This window comes from Ixodes scapularis, unplaced genomic scaffold (genome assembly GCF_016920785.2).
Source record: "Ixodes scapularis isolate PalLabHiFi unplaced genomic scaffold, ASM1692078v2 PGA_scaffold3__209_contigs__length_174095766, whole genome shotgun sequence".
Classification (NCBI taxonomy): Eukaryota; Metazoa; Arthropoda; class Arachnida; order Ixodida; family Ixodidae; genus Ixodes; species Ixodes scapularis.
This window is the reverse complement of record NW_024609868.1, coordinates 167,417,634-167,439,849: the sequence shown is the minus strand read 5'-3', so window position 1 is coordinate 167,439,849 and position 22,216 is coordinate 167,417,634. Positions and strand designations below refer to the sequence as shown.

At 49.2% G+C, this 22,216-nt stretch overlaps 1 protein-coding gene across 1 annotated transcript in view; it reads right to left on the bottom strand.

Moving 5' to 3' along the window:
• LOC121837361 overlaps positions 1-21,657 on the bottom strand; it is a 45,566-nt gene extending 23,909 nt beyond the window's left edge. The window contains exon 1 of the mRNA XM_042292965.1: positions 21,592-21,657. Coding sequence (XP_042148899.1) covers positions 21,592-21,657 — 66 coding nt within the window. The remainder of the gene's footprint in view (positions 1-21,591) is intronic.
• Positions 21,658-22,216: the final 559 nt, after the last annotated feature.

Sequence of the window (22,216 nt, the reverse complement as noted above, 5' to 3'; positions counted from 1 at the left end):
AAGAAAGCGGTAGCGAAATATTTACTACGCAATGAACCCGGACTGAAACGCGGATGTCAAGGGTCAGCAGACACCGAGAACATCCAAGACAAGAGAGGTTTTCTCTTGTTTTCTTGGTCGAGATGGGTTCCCGAATGTTCACGACATCTTAACTGTTGAAGAACGGGCCGCGGAGGCTTCTCGTGAAGACATCTTTCACGATGTGTCGGTGCATTCGGACCGCCTGCAGCATCCATCTCCCCAAAACAACGCCGCCAACGCAGCCCCCCCCCCCCCCCCCCTTCCTGCTTGCCAGTTCTTTCCGCGAGATGGCAATAGCGTAGATAAACATGGCGGCACCCTGGAATTGGCGCGGACACTGGTCTATCGGCTGGCGCGCGTCGACGGTGCTCCCATTGGCCGCTGCGCTCGTGAGTTTCCACGACCGCTCAAACCATGGCGCTGCATGTCTATCAGCGCGCCGTTAACACGGAGCGTCCAAGGTCAGCGTGTCCAGGGGAGCACCCGCGCCGACCGGCGGCGAAAAGTACGCAGCGGACGACAAAAGGGAGCTGACGAGCGGCTTGCATGCTTTCGCATTCACAACTCATAACAAGTGCTTGGGTGTATACTTCGAGCTTTGGTAAACAATCATTCTTTGTGCGTACCACAGCACAGTGGATTTTATTACGAGCGGAAGTCGTGTGCCGCGAGATTGCTGTTCTGCTTTATAATGCACTGTGCCCCCCGCAAATATGCCCAAAGTTGATGCGCATTCTTCCTCAATAAAAAATAAAAATAGGCTAAACGCCTGTGTTAAGAAAGCGAAAAAAATTATTTTCGAGAGCTTTTTTTGGTTTTGTTTATATCTATTATGAATTCAGAAAGGTGTGGCAGACCGTTTACGGCTTAATGGGATGCTGAAGAGAAATTTTAATTTCACCAAATAAGGTAGCAGGACTGTTCAACGGGGCGCCACAAACCCCAAAACACCACTCATAAAGTGATATCTTGAACGGATGGCCGTATTTTCGTAAAATAATGATGCGATGGAGTGAGAATCGCGACGTCGCGTTTCCCAGAGAATAGTTGAGGAGGAGGGGAAACGGCCTTGCTTTCTTCCCTCTTCGCGTCTTCGCGGAGTCAAAGCGAGAAGAGGAGGAAACGAGAATAGCGACGTCATGGGCTTTTTTGGCCTTGTTCAAGCGCGCTCCTCTTTCACAAAAATACGAACATCCATTTCGTCGTCTACCCTGAGTCTGGTTTTTTTTTAGAAGAGCAGAAGTAACAGTTGGAGATATCGTTTTACGTGTGATGCTTTCGGGTTTGTAGCGCCCTGCCTGGTGCCTTCGCGTTGTTCTCTGAAATCAAAATTTCGTTTCACCATTCCTTTAACTAGTAGAACAATTGTATGCTCAGCCCTGTGAACAGGGTCAAAATTGGTAATATAACTTTGGTCGGTAAACAGCTCATAGAAGCGATAAATTAGTAGATGGAGGTGCATACGTAGAATTACGAAACGCGAAAGTGAGCAGATAATTGTACTACCAACAATAACGTTATCGCATATCATCCTGTTCTCAACATCTACTAAAATTGATAAAATTATTATGAGCCAAAAAAACAGTGCGGCTGCCGGGTTTTTTCCTATTAAGTATGCAGCGTTCACCCTAGGCGTATTTAAATAAACGAATGTTTGTAAAGGGAATAGTGGGCCCAATTAAAAAAGTGGGGAACGTGACGTTGTTAAAAATTACAGACAAATATCAGTTTATTCCGTGTTCTGTTTATTAATAATTTGGTTTTCGCATCGCCAAATGGTTTGCTCCGAGGTCAATCACTGCACCGTATTCACACAGAAAGTCCATGCCTAGAATATCGTCTCTTGTAGAGTTTTGTAGTACGCCAAATTTAACGGGGCAGGTCTCGTCATGATCTCGACTCGTGCAGCGCACCTTCTGACGGGCGTAATCAGGTGTCGTCCGGCGGTTCGAATATGTGGGCTAACCTAACGGCGTCGAAAAGTTTTGTTGGCGGCGTGAGAGGTTCCCGCTCATAACAGAGTAGTCCTCGCCGCTGTCCACGAGAGTCGATGATGACGTTGAGGTTGTTCGGCACCTTTCCAGAAGCGTCGCTCCGATGCCTGGCGTCATTCAATGCCTGAGGCAATTAGAGTTGTGGTGCCTTTGTTTGTTCGTGGAGGTTCTTTGCGTCGTTGGTCTTCGGCAACTCCACCTCCAGGGGTTGCCGCGCTTAGTTTCCCTGGCGAGTGGTGAGGGGCGAGAGGCTCTCACGACGAGTTTTGTTGGTCGACGAAGTGGGACGTCGTGATGACGGTGACCGGTCCCAGCGGCGAGGTGCACACGAGGGAGACTGAGGTGGACAAAAGTCCTCATCGTCTATCTCCCGCGCCCGCGGTCGCACACTGGAGCATGGGCATCGGTCGTTCGGGTGGAAGGCGCGTAGCCCTATAGCTGCTGCTCCGGGCAACGGTGGTAGACATGTCTTGCTTCCCCGCAGCGGTAGCACAGCGGGCAACGGTCGGCTGTTCGCCACACGTCGGTCTTCCTTGGCGCAGGTTGTTACGGCGAGTGTTCTGGGCCCGGTCCGGTTTGCGTCGGCCATACTGTGGCGTCGGGGTGTCCAGTCGAGGCGGCAACAAGTGCTGGCGGGGCACCACTGGTGGCCTCCTGGCAATCGTGGCGTACGTTACCGACGGCGCTTCTTGAAGGGCTGTTGCTACTTTGATGGGAGCCTCCAGTTTCACGGCTTGCTGTACTTCCTCTTGTACTTCGGCGATGCAGAGACAAGCCGAGCAATCGGCAGCAGGCAGCAATTTCCTGAACTCCTCCCGGATGACATCGGAGATCATCTCTCGAATCATGGCCAGTGCCGGCGTCGAACCTAGCCAACGCGTTGGCAGCGTCGGGCAGTCACTGAGAGTGGGTGGCTCGCGCTTGGAGTGACCGCTTGATGTTTGTGGCCTCCATCACGAACGCTTCGACAATCACAGGCGGGTTTCGCACAAAACCTCCGAAGATTTTTTTTTTTTTTTTTTGCTTTTAGTTTGAGGATTTTAAGCTTCTTCGCTCTCCGCGCTTGAGGACCCGCGCGGTTGAACAGGTGAGGAACGTCTTCGACGAAGCTGACAACGCTGCCGTGTCTTTCTTGAATTCTTGCCTGAAGAAGTGCTTCTAGCGAGTTCCCGACGCTGCTGGCTCTCAAAGGTGTAGCTGCTCTTTGCACGTTTCCCAGGAGGTGATGGGCACTTCGTAGTTTTCGAACCAGAAACGATCCGTTCAATCCAATGAGAAGTAGATGTCCTGTGCTTTCTGCTCTGTTGTCCATCGGTTACGCCGTGCTACCCGTCCGTACTGGTGGATCCAGTCATCGACCTGTTCGTAAACTTCGTCGTAGAAGGGCGTCGGCCTACGAGGTGCGACGGGCTGGGACGCGGCGGAGCGGGCTGCTCATTGTCGACTTAGTGCGTTTCTGCTTTTCCGGCAAGAGGCCGAATTACGGGTGTGTTCTCCGGTTGCGGCGACCGGTTCGGGGTTCCAGTTCAGAGCGGTCTACTTGCCGGCTGGCTCTTTTTTGGGTAACTCACTCTTCCTGTGGTTTTTATGCCGGTCTCAAATCGGTCTCGGTTCACGGCTTCTTGGGGGCGTACAAGGAAAGGCATAGAAAGTTACAGCGCACCTCCACCACAAAAGTAGCGAATGGAAAACGACCGACAAGCGTAGAACTGAAAGTAAAACGTTAATTGTCGAACCTTTTCCAGAAACAAAACAAAAATGGACCATCTAGACAACAACAGTGAGAGTCAGGGCGTCGGCGTGACAGCTGGCTAGCGCGAGAGTGAGTCGGCATGCAAGGCCACGCTGGGCTCTCTATATGCTACGCTCGGGATCTCGAACATTCCGCCTAGAATGTTCAAGCAACGAACACTCTGGAGAGTGACTTGGAAGGTCGTGTTGGCCTCCTTTTCTATTATTATCGGTATCTAGAGTAAATTCGAATTTACTAAAAGTATGAAGTAGCCTTCGCTCTCGGCCATGCACTCGGCAGTATATTAGGAGGCCTGCGCCATTTGGAACAGGATGTATCACTCCTATCTAAATCACCTTGAAGAGCACAAATATCGGCATCAAAGATAATTTTTTTGTATAAAATGCAATCATCCGCATAAACTGTAATGTTTGCGGAAAGATTATTAGCAATGCAATTAATAAATATGTTAAAAAGAGAGGTCCAAATACCAAACCTCGTGCTACACCAGATGTTTATTTCATATAAGGGGATTATGTGCTGATAATAACCACCAACTGTTTTCTCACTCTCAAGTAATCAGCAATCCAGTTATAAACGTCGACATTAATGTGAGCTTCGTGAGTTTCTACATGGCAAGGGAGCCAGGTACAATGGCACAGGCCCTTTTAAATATCAGGGAACTAGAAGTAACCTCTTTATCACTGTCATAGGATTCTCCAGTGTCATGATAAAACCCAAGTAACGCTGTGCTACACGAGAGTAAAGCTGTGCTACACATAAAACCATGTTCAAACGGAGTAAAATAGTTATATTGCCACACGCGTCGGCGAGCGAGCGCGTGCGCGGCTCCACTCCCGGCTGCCGAGCGCGACGGACGTGTTATCATGAGCTCCGTCGGAGCGGTGAAAACGGCCGCGTCAGGCCGTGGTATTTCTGTTTCTGGGTCCCCCGACGATTACCAGGTTATCTTGCCTCCGATGCCCAACGAATACGTTGTGACCAACGCAGTCTTCCTGCATTGTGATGTGAAAGGACGTCCGTACAAGATACAAGATTTCCGTCAAGAGTTATGACGGCTGGGTGTGATGAAGGACCTGGTGGCTGCCGGGCCCCATCAAATGAACCACGTGTGATTCTTGAGGCTGCACTCGCTGGCAGCGAAGCAAAGGCTGGTCGATGCGAAAGAACTGACTGTGAGGAAGGGGGGGGGGGGGGGGGGGGGGGAGGGCGCTGCTTTGTCATTGACCCAGCGAGTTTGGCGGTGACACTCAAGCTGCACTGGGTCCCGTACGACGTTCCCAACGTCCTTGTGAAGAAAGCTGGAGCGCTACGGCAAAGTCGCCGACGTCACCAGAGAGCGATTCCGGGAGAAGGGGTTTGAGGCGGTCGAGTCGAACACCCGGATCGTGCGCCTGACCCTCCAGGATGGCAACATCGTCGACAGCCTTCCTCATGAGCTTTATCTGGAAGGGTGTAAGGTGTTGGTCGTGATGCCAGGACGAGCTCCGCTCTGTCTCCCCTGCCGGCGTAAGGGTCATATTCGCCGAGATTACCGCATTCCTCGCTGCTCCGACTGCCGCCGCTATGGCCACGACGCAGAGGACTGCGTCAAGACGTACGCAACCATGGCGCGTGACCGAAGCGAAGACGACCACTCGGACTTCCTCATGGACGTCGCGGAGGCAGAGGAACCGTTAGGAGGTTCTTCGCCGCACCTGCCTTCACCTCCCGACAGCGGTGGGTACCCTGCCCCTGCGAGCACCAGCCCTCCTGTTACCGCGACTCCACGATACGCCACAGAAGGTACGCAAGGTGAACCAGGAGCGATGGCCGCGGACAGCATGAACCCCAGAAACAGATGTCGCCCACCCCGCAGCACGCGAACCGAAAGGCGCAGGCGACGGCGGTTCTGCGGGCGCGGCTGCTCGTGCGAGGGATGGAACGGTGTCGGAGACGACGGGCATTCGGGGTATGTGTCGCCACTACCACGGCCACTCGACTAAGACTCCCCCTGGGAGCGGCCTGCCGTATGGCTCACTCCGCCGGTGAGAGCGATAGTTCTACTTTACCCCGCAGCGCCGGCCGTGGCGCTCGTTATCGGTGAGAGATAGAGTTCCTTTCGGGGGAGCATATCGAAGAACTCTATACTTCGTTTCACGTTAGTATGTACTTGTTAGCCGCGCGTGCTAAAAGCGCGAGATAGTTGCTTCGAAGGAAGCCTCGGCGGCTGCATGAGCGCTCGCGCAGCGAGTGCTCCTGTCAAGGCAGTAAAGGCTAGCCGCTCGCGCTAGCACAGCGTTCGCGTTAGTCCATGCTAAGGTAAGGCGATATATAGTGAGAGAAAAGCAGTACGCCTGGCCCGGCCCGGTGTGGCTATTTAGATTTTTTTTTTTTCGTGAAGCCGCACGTCTCAATTGAAACGAGTGCCAGATTGCATGAATGATGTGACAAATCTGTGTAGAATAAAAGCACATGATTCTTTCTGCGAAAAGCTCACTCAGCTGCAGGCTGCGCGTTAAAGCTGCATTCTGCTGGCAGTATGAGCGAATTGTCGTTTTCTTGTTCCCGTAACTGTTGCCCCGTTTCTATTACCACTGTAATATAGGAGTTATAGTTGGATATAGCTAGACCATATGATTTCCGGTTTAAACCGACGCTCGAGCACGCACGAGGTGTGCCATTTATTCATTTGTGAAGGAAAATATAAAATCAGATTCCGCGTGCGTAACTTCAGCAATATAAACTTCATTGTTCACAAAAAACAGACCAAGGGAGTCATATAGTTCACAAGCGGAGTACCTTTCGGGAAAGAGGCTTCCGCGAAAGCCTCAATATATTCTCTAGTGGGCTGTTTAGATCACCAGCCCACTTTGCCAAAAAAGGTCTGAGGAGTTTTCTGAAAAGGAGCTCGCAGAGCTCTTCGCTGTGGTAGTTAACACACCACATCAGCGGGCAGTCCATAAGGTGTGGAAGCACAGCGCTCGAGAGGACCTTGCAAATCCTTCAACAACCACGAATATTTGCCGACTGTAGAGCCCTCTCGACAAAGGTGCAGACGAGCTTGCACGGCCAGACAGTTTCATGTCGTGGATAGCTGAGTAATCCTTGGTCAAGGCTAAACATGGACTGATATGCTCCGTCATGCGATGCATTTCCCTTAAGTTGCGCTTGCATTCAGGACACGTCACCTGCAAAGTTTAACGGGTTCTACACATTAGCCTTCCTTGCTTTCACTGAGAAATTCTTATTGCTTTACTAGGTTGAATGTTTCAGCAAATTACTTTAAAATTACGACTATTTTTACAAATAAAAATGGTCACCTTTTGTTCGCAATCGAGGGCCAAGTAGCCAGCCATATATGCCAGCGGTGCGAACCCAAGTTCGGAAGAAACTTCAATGTACTTCATCAACATGAGGATTTCCTGTTCCACGAGTGGAGTTGGCACATTTCATCGCCGTCTGGCACTCAGAACTATACTCTGTTTCATACTTAGCGTGCAACGCTGTCAAAGCTACTGGCGCGAGCGTGGGGCTCGATCTCGTTCATCATTTGCACGTGTTCTCGCGTAAACAAAACCATAGATGAAGCCACGCGCTCGCGCCAGTAGCTTTGACAGCGTTGCACGCTAAGTATGAAACAGAGTGTAGAACGCGCATTTACATTTCCGGCAGCTTCCAAAATGCCAACACAAACCACACACGCGAGCGCAGGGTGACGCTACGATACTTTCGCCGAGCACAGCGGTGCATAGGTGGGGGGAAAGCGAGTTTTGCTGCCTCTTGCAACCGCGACAGCGCCTCGGTATCGGCGAAGCCAATGACAGGCAGATATTTTATCTGGGTAGCGGAGCAAGAGCGCGTTGGGCGCTTTCTCTATACTCCGTTTCACCTTATGTTGTACCGCAGCGAAGGCTGGAAGCGCGAGCTCATAGCGTTGACAGCTGCCTTTGCTGCACAAGAGCTTCTGCCGCCGTCATCTGCCCCAGAGCAAGGAGCTCGCGCTTACAGCCTTTCCTGCGGTACAACATAAGGTGAAACAGAGTATAGCTTTCAGCTCACAAGACCGCTCACCGATGTGCAGCGCCCCCACGGAAAATAGGAGAAGTTCTCCTCTCATGCGCGCTCTTTTGTTTTCGGAAAACATCGGCAGGCCGCACCAACAGGGGGGATCGAGTGGCCGTGCCACTACGCAGTTATATTACCGCCGAACGCTGTCTCGTCGAGGCAACACATGCCGGTTCTTGTAAGCACCGTGTTTTCCGTCTTGCCTCCTCTTGTCCTCTAATGCAACTTGCAAGGTCCCTGCGTGTGGGCACGTTAAACGTGCGCGGCTTATGTGCCCGACGCCGCCAATAATAAGTAAAACGCTTGCTTATCGAGAAAGATCTGGATATTGTTGCCGTGCAAGAAACGAAGATGGAAAGTGAGGCCCGGACGGAAAGCATGGTGCGAATTTTTGAGGCGCGATACGACGTTTGCGAAAGCTACGCCGTTGGAAGTTCGGGTGGGCGTCCTTTGTTATTAGGGAAGTCTTTAGGGAACGTTGAACAAGTGGTTAGCGGTGAGTCTGGTCGATTTGTAATGTGTGATTTTCTTAGTTCTAGCTATAAGTTTCGAGTCCTGTACGTTTATGCCCCCACCAGAATGATTGAGCGCTTAAGCGCGAAACACATGTACGACGAAACCGTCCGATCCGACGTCCGACCGCGCAATACGACGGTCGGAGGCGAGAGTTTTCAATGCTCTCCGATGCTACGAAAACCCTCGTCCCCCAAGGTCATCCCGGCAGTCCGCACGTCGGATCGGAAGGTTTCGTCGTACATGTGTTTCGCGCTTTAATGTTTTTTGAGCATCTGGAACAGTATGTACAAACCGACAGACTAGTTATTTTTCTCGGCGACTTTAACTGCGTTTGCGCACCGCAGGACCGTTCTACCAATACTCGGTGCAAAGACGCTACCACAATGTTTTTAAGCGACAGGGTCGAGCAGTACGGGATGGAAGACGTTGGTTACTCCGTGTCAGGACCGTCAAGTATGCGTTTTACGCACTTCCAAGGGGCCAGTCATGCCCGCTTGAATAGGGCCTAGGTCTCACTTGACCTCGTCGAGGCGTGTAAGAAGTACACAGTAGAGCCCGTGTCGGTTAGCGATTACTGCCTCGTTTCGTTTATGCTGTGCGCCACTAAGGAGGCCCCCAAAAGTTTACGTGGCACCTTTGGAAACTAAATTCGCAGCTATTAGGGGGCGAATTTTTCGTGAAGGGAGTTCGCAAAAAGCTCAGGGAACTGGGTGGCCTCCACGAAGGTTGCGGCACACAATAGGAATCGTTTAAACAAAAGAATAAGATGAGTGCAATCGAGCGTTCCAGTTTGATAAAACACGTCGAAAGGAAAGAAATAAAATAGTTAAGAGGCCTGTTAGACCAGCTAGTGCGTGAAGAGTGCTTATCGCCGGGCATTTTTTCGAATGACATCAACAATCTTAAAAAGCGGCTGCATGCTCTCGATACAGAACGGTTTCAGGGGGCCATGGTGCGGGCGCGTTTAAAGCGGCTATCGCTTGCAGAGTTGCCAACAAAAAGAGCCTTGGGCATGGAAAAGAAATATGCAAGCAAAAATGAAATAAGAAATATTTTAGTGTATGGTGATAGAGACGTTATAAAACACGCTTTTGTCGACTATTACACTCAACTTTTCAAGTATCGCGCCCCACAGAAAACGGAGTTTAATAGTATTTCTTGCCAATTATGCCAACACTTGATAATGAACTTAATGTGAGAACAACCGATAGAATTACGTGAAATCGAAAGAGCTATTCATAATTTACAACAAGGAAAATCGGTCAGCCCTGATGGTTTGGGAGGGAACTTTTATAAAGCGTTTAAGGAGGACGTCAATCCTTTCTTGTACGGTGTTATCCGCGAGGCATATCACCTCGGCATTTTGTCACCGTCTTTTTTAAGCACACATACCGTTTTCATTCCGAAAAGTGATGACCCCGCGAAAATCCGTCAAGTCAGTTCTTATCGCCCTATAACGTTGACAAATGTTGAATATAAACTTTTAATGAAAGTTTTGGCGGAACGTTTGCAGTCTGTGATAGCTAAGATTGTTGGCCCGCATCAAACATGCGGCATTAAGGAGAGAAGCCTTTTAACCAACGCACATGTGGCACGCAGCATTTTAGAGTGTTGCGATGCTATGGAGTGCAGAGAGGCGGTATTTCAAATTGATTTCGAAAAGCATTTGATAAAGCGTCCCATGAAATACTTTTTTTTTTCTATTTTAGAGCATGTAAACGTAGGCTCTATTTTGACTGAAGGTCTGCGTATTGCGTACCAGAACTGCGCCACCAGACTTATTGTTAACAAACGGGTCAGTGGCCGCGTTCCTCTTTTTTCTTCAGTGCGACAAGGCTGTCCACTTTCACCGCTGCTTTTTTGTATTTTTCTAGAACCCTTTTGTTTAAGCGTCATACGTAGTAACCAAATATGTGGCTTCAAATTACAGGCCAGTGAAGTTCGGATTGTGTCCTACGCGGATAAAGAGAGTGTTAAAAAAGCCGTAGAACTAACTTTGATGTTTTGTGAAAACACGTGTAGTTCTGTCAACTGGCAGAAGTGTCTGGGTTTCTGGCACAGCGACTGGCCCTCGACGCCTCCGGTTTTTGAGCGCATTGAATGGTCTGTCACGGCGGTGCGCTATCTCGGCGTTCCGTAAGAGTACTACCGCGCCAGCGATCAGTTTTGGCGCGAGGAAACGGAAACTTTGCGTGCAAAGGCTGAGAAGTGGAAAGGAAATGCCATGTCTATTTTTGTGCGCGCAACTATCTGTAACACCTTTCTAGCAGCAAAGCTGTGGTACGTACTACAGGTGATACAATGTACGCGAATTAACATAGAGCGTATGCATCAGGTTTTCGCTGTTTTTGTCTGGAGTTCCTCCTGGGAGAGAATGTTTCGAACTAATATTTTTCGTCGTGTGAACGACGGAGGGCTAGGACTGACACACATGTTTATAAGACAACTGGTCAACAGACTCCTTTTTTTTCGTGACCAGAAAAAACATTTTCTTAGGACTGTTATTCAGTTAAGGCTATACAATATTTTGCCAGAGTTTGTAGTTGCGTCGTGTGACGATTGTTTTTCAGGTGCATACGGCTATTTCAAGGAAGTTATCGGTGCGTACCGCTTTTTAGCGACGCGTTATTTTTATTTTTTATTTTTTTTAGTATCTCTTTGAGGATTCGCGTAAACGTTTTTCAAGAGATTTGATTGATTTGTTATTTCCTGTCCCGTTGTACCGGTCTAGATACAGTGCAGCCCCGGGACTAGACGTTTTAAAAAAAGTTAAAAAGAAGGTAGTTCCCGCGAACGTAAAAACTTCCTTCTTTAAGTTGCATAGTGAAACCGTGCCCGTTAAAACATGGCTCATCGCTAAAGGCGTACCAAAAGCATGGTCAGAGCACTGCATCCTCTGTAAGCAGCCCGAGTCAATAGAACACGTATTTTTCGACTGCTGGGGCACGGTGCTCTTTGGAGATGTCCTGCAGAGAACGCTAAAGAAGGACGCACCTCTATCGCCTCACGGCATTCAATACCTGTCTGTAGGAGAGGGCACAGTGACTTATAATCTTATAATGCTTTTGGGCCTGCACAGTATTTGGCAGTGTCGTCTTGCGGTACGCCACGCCGACATCAACGTCCGCCCAGTGTACAAGTACTTCGTAGAAACGGTGTGTCACCTGCAGGAAGTGATTAAAATGTAACAACCTTCCGCTGAGTGGTTGCCCGTTCTTGAAGAGCTCGCGATCATTAAGGATTTTTAATTTTCTTTTCTATTATCGGACAGGGTGGCTTTTTTTGCCCTTTATTGATGTGATTGCTTGTGTGTAATTAAGAAAATAAAAAAAGAGCGTGTGCTTGGCCGAGTGGTTACCGCGCTTGACTTTCGTGCGGAAGACCGGGGTTCGATTCCTGGGAGTACGCGTCTTTCATCTATTCTTTTAGTTTACTGTTCTGGTGAACTGGATAGCATTGGTGTTTACTCTAGGTCCGAGTGTTCTACGCGTAAAACCTTCTACGTCTATTATTAAAGAAGCGCACGCGTCTGCATAAGGGGTTTTGCGTGGCGAGCCAAAGTCAGTTTTCGCCCCAGCGCTCGATCCTGCTGTTTCGCCGACATCGACGCCTGCGACGCTAACGTTCTTTTATTTTATTTTGGGCACAAGTTTGCCCATTTAAACGTTTAGTTTCTCCGGTTAACTCAACGCCTCATCCTTTGTCATTCGTAACATATTGGTGGAGGTTCGGGGTACTGATCCCAGTACCTCTCGTAAAATGTCACGAATGAGAAAGGATGAGGCGTTGAGTTCGAATGGGCCAAGAAGCAGCAGCAGGCATTTTACGAGTTGAAGCGACGGCTCCCGATTCCTTCTGTTCTTGGATATTTCGAACCGAGATTCACACGGACGCAAGAAACGCAGGACTTGGCCCAGTACTGGTTCAAGTGCAAAAAGGCACCGAGCGGGTCATCGCCTAAGCAATGCGGACACTGTCCAAAGAGGAGAAAAATTACTCCACGACTGAGAAAGAATGCCTTGCGGTCGTCTGGGCAATCACGAAGTTTCGTCCGTACTTGTATGGGATCCCGTTCCGCGCAGCCACGGACAACATCTCGCTCTACTGGCTTGCGAACCTTAAGGACCCGTCAGGACGCCTCGCTCGATTGAGCCTTCAACTACAAGAGTTCAAGACGACTGTGGTCTACAAGTCAGGCCGCAAGCACAGCGACGCCGACTGCCTGTCCCGAGCGCCCGTCGAAACACCTTCCGGCAGCAGTGACGACGATGAAAACGAGCGCTTCCTAGACGCAGTGAACACCGACGACATGGCACGACGTCAACGAGACGATACTGAGCTGCGCGCACTAATAGCTCACCTGGAAGGGCGCGGAAGTACCATGCCACATCTTTTCTCACGAGCCCTGCCGCCCTTCGCTATGCGACAAGGTGTACTCTACAAGGACAACTTCGGGGAGAACAACTGGTCGTGGCTATTGGTAATCCCGGCCAACCTTCGAGGGGAGATATTTTAAGCCTGCCATGACGACTCGACATCTGAACACCTTGGTTACAGCCGGACACTGAAAATTTTTTTTGGCCCAAGCTCCCCAAAACCGTCCACCCATACACACGATCATGCCACGATTGCCAGCGACGCAAGAAACCTCCGACGAGGCCGGCCGGACTCCTGCAGCCAATTCCACCGCCAACTGCACCCTTCCAGCAGATCGGAAAGGATCTACTTGGTCCTTTTCCGCCGTCGACGTCGGGAAATCGCTGGATCATCGCCGCCGCAGATTATCTCACGCGGTACGCCGAAACGTAAGCCCTTCCTTCAGGGCTTTTTTGGTGTCCACGGTTTTAATGGCGCAAGAGCAACAATGGCCATACTGCGCCAAACAAGGTGAATCAATAAAAAATGGTCAATTGAACTAAACTATGGGGGAATAGTTCTATAATTTGTTTAAAAATCCAGTATTTTCAAGAAAATCAAAAAGACTTTTGAATGAAATCAGTGGTCGCTCACCAAGTAACAAGGCAGGGTGAAATGGAATGCGATATTTGAAAAAATCAGGAAAAAAGATTTGTGCTGCTGCCGAAGACCAGGACAAAGAAATAAAATATGAAGAACAGACAAAGGTTCACCGCAGCGCTCACAGGATGGAGGTTCTCCACCAATAAGTAGGTGGCTATGAGTAAGGTAGGTGTGGCCGATTCTCAGGCGGCATAAGAGGACCTCGTGGAATCTATTTTTGTCAAAAGATGCTTCCCAAATACCAAGGTCTGGCTTACACCTTCCTTCAGGGCAATCACGAAGTTTCGACTCCTGTAAAAGTCGCCAAGTTTTTCATCGAATCCATTGTCCTCCGGCACGGCGCTCCCGAACTCCTAATCCCAGACCTTGGAGCATCGTTCACGGCCCAGCTGAAGCAAGAAGTCCTTCGTCTCAGACACACCAGCCATCGTCGCACCACGGTGTCCCACCTGCAGACCAAAGGGCTGACGGAGAGACTCCGCAAGACTATTGCCGACATTATCTCCATGTAAGTCGACGTGGAGCACAAGACATGGAACGAGGTGTTGCCGTACGTCACATTTGTCCACAACACGGCCGTGCAAGAGACCACCGGGTGACATCCTTTCAACTGGTTCATGGTCGTTAAGTAACGACAATGCTGTACGCACGTTACCCCACGTACCGGCTGTCGACGGAAGCAACGACGCCCAGGTGGTTGCCCAACGGGCAGAAGTCCGTCAGCTCGCCAGACTCTGTATTAAAGCCCAACAACGTGTCGACACTGGCCGCTGCAATCTTCGTCGTTGGGACGTCGACTTCCGGCCCGGAGACATGTGGTGTGGGTGAGGACACCGATTCGCCGCCGTGGTCTCAGCGAGAAACTCTTGAAACGGTATTTTGGACTCTACAAGGTAGTTCGTCAACTTGGAGATCTGAACTACGAGGTGATGCCCGACGGAACAAGAACAGCACGACGCCGCCCACCACAACCTGAAGTCGTCCACGTCGTGGGCCACAAGCCGTACTGCGCACGATAAGACTGGGAACTGTGATCCCGTGCTACGCTTGATAGGACTGTGTTTTGCCAGCCTCGTATTTTTCTATTATTTTGTTTGCCTTGCTCAGTTTCTTTTTCCTTTCACGTGGCATCGAAACGAGCCTATTTTTAAAGGGGGTAGTAATGCCCCGCACGTCGGCGAGCGAGCCCGTGCGTGGCCGAATGGTTCTGAGCGAAGGCCCAGAATTCGATTCCTGGGAGTTACGCGGCTTTTATTTATGATTTCAGTTTACTGTTCTGGTGAATTCGAGAACATTGGTGTTTATTCTACAGGGTGAAACAAGGAGACGGCAGGCTCTTTAAATCGACCGCAAAATTCGGTTTCTTAACCTATCACGCTACGACTTTGTGCAGCGTTGCCCACAGATGGTGCATTTTTTTTTATTTTTTTTTTTTTGTAAAATTCGCAAAGAGCAAACTTACTCGAGGAAAAAGTAAAGAAAGAAAAAGGCTTAGCTCCCATGGAAACGCAGCGACGCCACCGGTCTTCAAACAACTCGGCGCCGTCTCGCAAGGGACACAAGAGATGGCGCAACGAACGCCGCCAACGAACGAGCATACGGCGCCGAGACCCGGCGTCTTAGCAGACAATCTCTTCGACTCAAAAGCGCCGCGCGTTCCGCAGGCGGCGGCAGTCGCAGAAACAAAAACAGGCGCTGTAACAACAAGGAACTGCAGTTCCTTGTCTGCTAAATACGCAGGCTCTCGGCGTCGTCTGCTCGTTCGTTGGCGGCAGTTGGCGTCGCGACCGCTTGCGCCATCTCTTGTCTCCTGTGCGAAACGGCGCCGTGTTGTTTGCAGACCGGTGGCGTCGCTGCGTTTCCATAGGAGCTAAGCCTTTTTCTTTCTTTACGTTTTCCTCGGGTAAGTTCGCTCTTTGCAAATTTTACAAAAAAATGCACCATCTGTGGGCAACGCTGCACAAAGTTGTAGCGTGATAGGTTAAGAAACCGAATTTCGCGGTCGATTTAAAGAGCCTGCCGTCTCCTTGTTTCACCCTGTAGGTCCGAATGTTCTACGCGTCGATTATTCCGGAAGCCCACGCGTGTACATAAGGAGCTTCGCGTGGCGAGCTAAAGTCAGTTTTCACCCCAGCGCTTGATCCTGCTGTTTGGCCGACATCGACGCCTGCGACGCTGAAGTTTTTGTATTTTATTTGAGCACAAGTCCGCCCTATTAAACGTTTAGTTTCTCCAGTTAACTCAACGCCTCATCATTTGTCATTCGTGACAATATATATTGAGGTGATGCTCCAATTATATGACCCATTTGGAAAACACTTAAAAAGTTCTTTCAAACACACAGACACAGCAGCGCTGTGTCTGTGTGTTTCCTTTTACTGGTCCTTCGTCTTTTTTGTGCTGTTTTAACCCATTCAATATTGCCGCTCGCGCAGCTGGCCAAGTAGGCAGCGCGCGCGTGGCCTAACGGTCTAAAAGAACAAATCAACAGAAAGATTGATGTGGACAAAGTCAAGAGAGCCATCAAGGAGCTGGCCCCTCGCAAGTCGCCTGGTGTGGACGGCCGTGGCAGCCTATTTTACAAGACTTTTGCGGAGCAACTGGCCCCAATCCTCCGGCATGTCTTCGCCGACATCCTGCGCAGAGGGTTGTTGCCGCCGTCGATGCGTCAGGCGGTCACCGTCCTCATCCCAAAGAAGCACGTCGTTGGCCCGATGGGGGTAGGTCACTTTCGACCGATCAGCTTGTTGACCAGCGACTATAAGATCTTGGCCAAGATTCTTGCTAAGCGGCTGGAGTCCGGGCTTCGCAGCATCATCGGCGACCACCAGACATGCGGCATCAAAGGAAGAACGATCGCCACAAACCTGCACGCAATGCGCATAGTGTGCGAGACTGCGCAGGTGCTACAGTGCCCGCTGGCTGTGCTGCAGGTCGACCTCTGCAAGGCATTCGACAGAGTGTGCCACTCGTTTCTCTTCTCGCTCTTGGAGGCCTGCGGGATTGGCGCGCGTTTACTCCAGTACGTGAAGCTATGCTACAGTGACATCTCAACCCGCCTGCTCGTAAACGGGAACAAGACAGCTCCCATTGCTGTGAGCAGATCGGTGAGACAAGGCTGCCCGCTGTCGCCGATCTTGTTCGCGCTCTACCTTGAGCCACTCTGCAGGACCATTATCAGTGATGCGAACATCAAGGGACTGACCTTGTCGTCAGGGTCGGTTAAAGTCCTGGCGTATGCAGACGATGTGGCGGTGGTGTGTTCGTCGGCAACTCAAGTGCAGGAAGTTGTGCAGCACATAAGTGATTTCTGCGCAGCCTCGGGTGCAGAAATGAACCCGGACAAATCTGCGGGTGCCTGGCTGGGCCACTGGGACTCTAAGCCCGAGAACTTTCTTGGCATCCCATGGACATCGAGTGTATCAAAGTATCTGGGTGTGTGCATAGATGTTGAGCAGCTAAGCACGGGCCGTGGCGGTATGGACTTGCTCCGCTTGCGGTCTAAAATGATAGACTGTTATGGTAGGCACACCTCGTTGATGCATCGGGCCTATGTCTGTAACTCTGTTCTTTTACCGACCGCGTGGTACACAGCGCAGGTAGTGCCGTGTGCGTCCCTTGACATTGCTAAAGTTCAACGCCTATTCGCGACCTTTGTCTGGGAGTCTAACTTTGAACGCATGCGACGCAACAACCTTTTTTTAAGCCAAAAAATGGGCGGGATCGGTTTGGTGAATGTTGAACTGAAACTTTTGGTTCAGCGTTTCCTGTTCTTTAGGGATCAGAAGAATTGCCTTATTTTGTCATCCTTCAGAGATCTTGGAGGATCCTTCTTGAGATCATGGATAGAGGATGTATCAGTATCTGCCCGGTCCCGGGTGCTAAAGTTTTGCAAAGAAATAGCGGCCGCAATAGAGTTCTTCGAAACAAGGTATTCAAGGGAGTATCTTCAAAAGGTGAAAAAGAAAAAATTGTACTGGGATACGCTCGATTCCCTGACGCCTCCTCCTTTGTACCGTATGAGTGCCAGAGGTGTCATTAAGTCCAATGTCTTCCAGCGTCTTCGGCGGTATCCAGTGAGAGTAGGGACAAAGAATTTTTTTGTACGTCTTCATTGGGGGGTGTTACCCGTGAAGACTTGGTCGGCGAAGAAAGGTTTTTTTGTACCTTGGTCTCAGAACTGCGCGCTGTGCCCGTTGTTAGAAACCCTTGAACACGTTTTTCTGTATTGTACAGATGCAGAGTTGTTTTGGGCCGAACTTAGAGCTGTGCTGCGGATAGACATGTATATGACCTGGAAAAAAGTGAAATTCTTAGAGTTCGGGTCAGGTCCGAACAGCAGAGCCTGGGAAGTCCTTGCCCTGCTTGGGCTGCAGGCACTATGGAGGTTGAGGACCGATCATTTGCATGTGGTGGAGGGGGGCAAGCCGGCATGGCGCCACTTCATTGACGGCTTCATGTATGTTGACTCTCTGCTAGAGGCCACGCTACAGCCTGACCTAGAGTGCTGGACGGTGTGGAAGTCGCGATTGCAAATCGCTAAAAACGCTTAGGCGTGGAGGCCATCCAAGTTCCCTTATTTACGTACACGGCTGCAAATGCCAGAGTTCGGCTGTTGGGAGTTGTGAATGTGCTAGGTTGCCCTACTACTGAGACGCTCTGAATTTGTTCTGTGCAGTTTTTTTTACCCATGTAAATAGCCGTCCTTTTACAATAAAAAAAAAAAAGCGCGCGTGGCCTAGCGGTTATCCTTCCTGGCTCCCACGCGAGAAGCCAGGGTTCAATTCCTGGCAGCGCCACATCTTTTGTTATTCCTGCAATTTAGTTTTCTGGTAGATTCGAAAATCATGTTTGGGGTCCGAATGTTCTACGCGTCAAACATTCTACGCCGATTATACCAGAAGCTCACGCATGTAAGTACATAAGGGGCGCCGCGTGGCGAACCGGGCTCAGTCTCGCCCCCAGCGCTTGATCCTGCGGTTTCGCCGACATCGACGCCCGCGACGCTCTCCTGCTTTCTTCTGTTTCCTTTTCCTTTTATGAATTTGGGCACAAGTTCGCCCCCATTAAACGTTTAGTTTACTTCAGTTTTCGTCGCCTCATCACTTGTCATCCGTGACAATATGACCATCAACCAACTCGCCCAACTTTACACCTTGTTTCAAAACACGCTATGCAAAGTTTGGATTTCAAAAGAACAAGTCTGATAATCAAACAATTTATATAAAAGATAAAATTACAGATAACATTGTAATTATGTTATGCACACTAGGTCTTCTTTATAGTTTAAAATGCGTTTGACACGGTGCAACGTTTTTTTATTAGGAAAACTTGAGCAGTTTCGTATTCGGGGAATAGTTTTACGCCCAAGAAGAAATTATCTAAAAATCTCTATCAATATGTTGATGCTGTAAACATTCTGAACTGAGCTCCTAATAAAACATGGCGTGCCACATGGCTTCATTATGCGTCTATTCTTATTTTTATTGCATAGTAAATATATCGTCCATATTAAAAATTATCCGTACATAGTCATGTGTGCAGATGATACGAATGTTTTCTTTATTAAAGCGACCAAGTAACTGCACGATAAAATGGCCAACAGTTGGTGAATTTTTCGGAATGGTAGCATCATATAAACTGCATGTTGATGCATCTAATACCAAATATGTATTAATGCTACGCGCGTTTCTGAGGAAGCGGGCCCGTGGCCGTATGGTTATCGCGCTTGGTTTCCACACAAAGGGCCGCGAATGCGCCTTTTTGTTGTTTCAGTAAAAGTCGCATTTTAGTCATTTCGAGAGCCCTGTTGCATATTCGAGGTCCAAATGTTCTACGCCTCGAACCTTCGACACCGATTGTTTTAGAAGCCCACGCGTGTACATAAGAGGCTCCGAGTGGCGACCCGGAGCAAGTTTCGCCCCAGCGCTCGATCCTGCTGTTAAAACGCTTTCAAAGCATGGGAAACTAGCCTTCTTCTATTTTGTTTTGGGCACAAGTTTGCCCGATTTAACGTTTAGTTTCCTTCGGTCATTCGTCTCCTCTATAATTTTCATTCGTGACAACATTAAACCTTCAGTCATTAAACAAACGTCATTATTACGAAATTAGCATAAACTTTTACGATATCATCATAGAATAAGTGAAGAACAAATACCTCTTGCCGTCTGGTCGTACGACGAGCTCAAATGGAATAAATACTTCAACCACTCAACTAAAAAAAAACACAAAAATGAATATATCCCGGTTGCATGTACGAAATAACATATCTAAGGCGGCTCTGGTTGTAAAACTGCCTGTATCATTCCTTGTTCTACTCCGATATCACGTACGGCATTTTGGTACAGGGCACTACCAAAATTGGAAATTATCAACAGCTTTTAAGGCTACAGAATAAAGTGCAGCCTATGTACGACGACTGCCATGGAAATCGAGAGGCCTTTCACCGCGAGCAGCTTAAAGGAGCGATGCAACAATTTTTGTACTGTGCACAAATATCGCTTAAAACGGATCCCTAATGTTAATGACCTATGAAACACGCGTTCGTTTTTCACCCCACGCAATAGAAGTCCCAGAAAAAAATTAAAGAAAAACGAACAGCGTTCACCCCCTCAACTCGCAGCCAGAACAAGCGGCCACGTGATCTGGAGCTGATTATATGCCGCCAGTGTTGATCGTAGCCACGCGCTGGGGTTGGCAAAGCGCAGGACACGCGCTGAGTTCCACACATTGTTATGGCTCGGCTGTTGTCGTGGTTGCAGCGATTGGACACCGGTCACAACCCGAATGCTTCTCGAGCTAGCAATTGTCACGAGCCCAAGTCGAGTGCCCACGCAATGCTCGGGTCCAATCTATGAACCGCATTCAAATATCGTCACTTGGGTGTACTGCGATCCCCGAGTTACGTCATCAAATTTTGCAAAGGAGAGATGGAATGAAAATGATCGCTTTTGTCCCTGAAATTACACCGCAACGAAGAAGTTTCTTGGCCAATGGCGTTGCGTGTGAGTATCCTTGAGTCCCAGGTGTGCCAGTAAGCTCGTTTAGAGAGAAAAACATTCCAATTGAATATCGTTGCACAGCTCCTTTAACATCATCAATATTGAGCTATTCCTATCGCCGGCTCCCGTGGGCACGCTCCTGGGGTTGGATTTTGTTCACTGCGAAAGCGAGAGCCAGATCTAATTGTCCTCTCGCTGACCGAGCCAAGATATCGTTCGCAGACGGTTCGTCTGCTAACAAAAGCGAGAAACACGGTTTTCTTGCAATGATGTCATTCGTAAACAAAACTAAACATGAAAGCACCTTAAGTCGTCTCCGAGCAAAACCGAAAAAAGTGAATTTGTCTAAGGGAACGTCAGGCTGAATTACTATCGCAAAAACACTAGACTGTCACTAGAGCCTGGGAAAGTAGCGCCAAGCTCCCGGTATGGTTGCCATTGTGGCTTATGAAAAGATCAATTTATCTCTGACCTCTTCGTTATGGGTGAGTGAATCTAATTTCGCTGGTGGTGGGCGGCTTTATGGCGACGTTTCTTCCATACCGAGATTTCGCTATCCACACATTGGCGAAACAAGCGTATATCTTCGTGCCACCAGCACATACGGTGTCGGTGCTTAGAGTCATTTAAAATGATTTTCTAATATTTCAATACGCACGAAGAACATTATCATCATAAGAAATCCGTGGAGATGTACTTAATGGATAAGTTGATTGCATACGCAATCAACTTATCTATTAAGCACATCTGTGCTTAATGGTGGTGCTCTACGGCGATCTTGGTACGAGTGGTATAGAACGACTTTCTCGAAACTTCGAGATACGAACGGGCCGAAGTGCGATTGAGAGCAATGGACCCCGATCAGCCAATCACCTTGCGAGGTTTTGGTCGTCTGTATCTGTCCGGCTAGCAGGCAGGGAAGGCCATAACCTTACTTTCCCAGGATCCAGTGACTTTAGTGCGACCCACAGGAAATGTAAGCAGCATAGTACATCTATGCTCCGACCAATTTTTCGCAGGCTCGTCAAAACCCTCTTCGATGACTGGGCATATACGTAATACAGGAAAGGGTCAGCTATGGCAGCTCTAATCTGGCGCGTGATGAAAGGGTAGATAAGGAAACCTACAACTCTAATCCGATTTCGGCAATTTCGTATTTCATTGAAGATGTCTAAACAACGTATTAGAGTTAAGGTCGCGGGAGTCCCAATTGGAAGAAACATTTAAACACCACGCCCACGTGTGTCGGTGCGCGATTTAAAGCCCTGTTAATGCCAGTCATGAAAATGATGAAATCGCCAGTCATAGTGACTGGCTATTTCATCTCAAGCGATGATATAGAAACTTATATCTTTGGACTAGAGAAAAAAACACTGCCGTTCCTTTCTTTTTATGTTGTCTAAAGTGGCAACAATAAGGATAGATACAGGACGTGCCATGAATAAGCTACGTTTTATCACGTTTGATTCCCGCTGTCTGCGGATACGACCGCTGCTAGCGCCAACTGCTCTTCGCGGCCAGTGGGCCGCTGAAGGTACGCAGCCTGGTTCGGCTTTTCAGTTGGGCAGTGTTCCTTTCGCAGGCCAGCACGCATCAAGGACTAGCTCTCTTTACAAGACTGCAGACGACATGCCCTTGTTCAAGACAGCGAGGCCTCTGAAGGCACTCTGCATGGAACACATCGCCAGAAACATCAACCAGATGTGCACCGGCCACACAATGACGCAGGAGGTGGACCAAGGCATATTTGACTTCATCGAGCCAAGGCTGTCTCACTATTTGCCTTGTCTGCACCACGTTTTAGGTTCCAAGCACACGCTGAGGTGCATAGTGATCTCCCTCTGGTCCGAGAGTGACGCCGACAG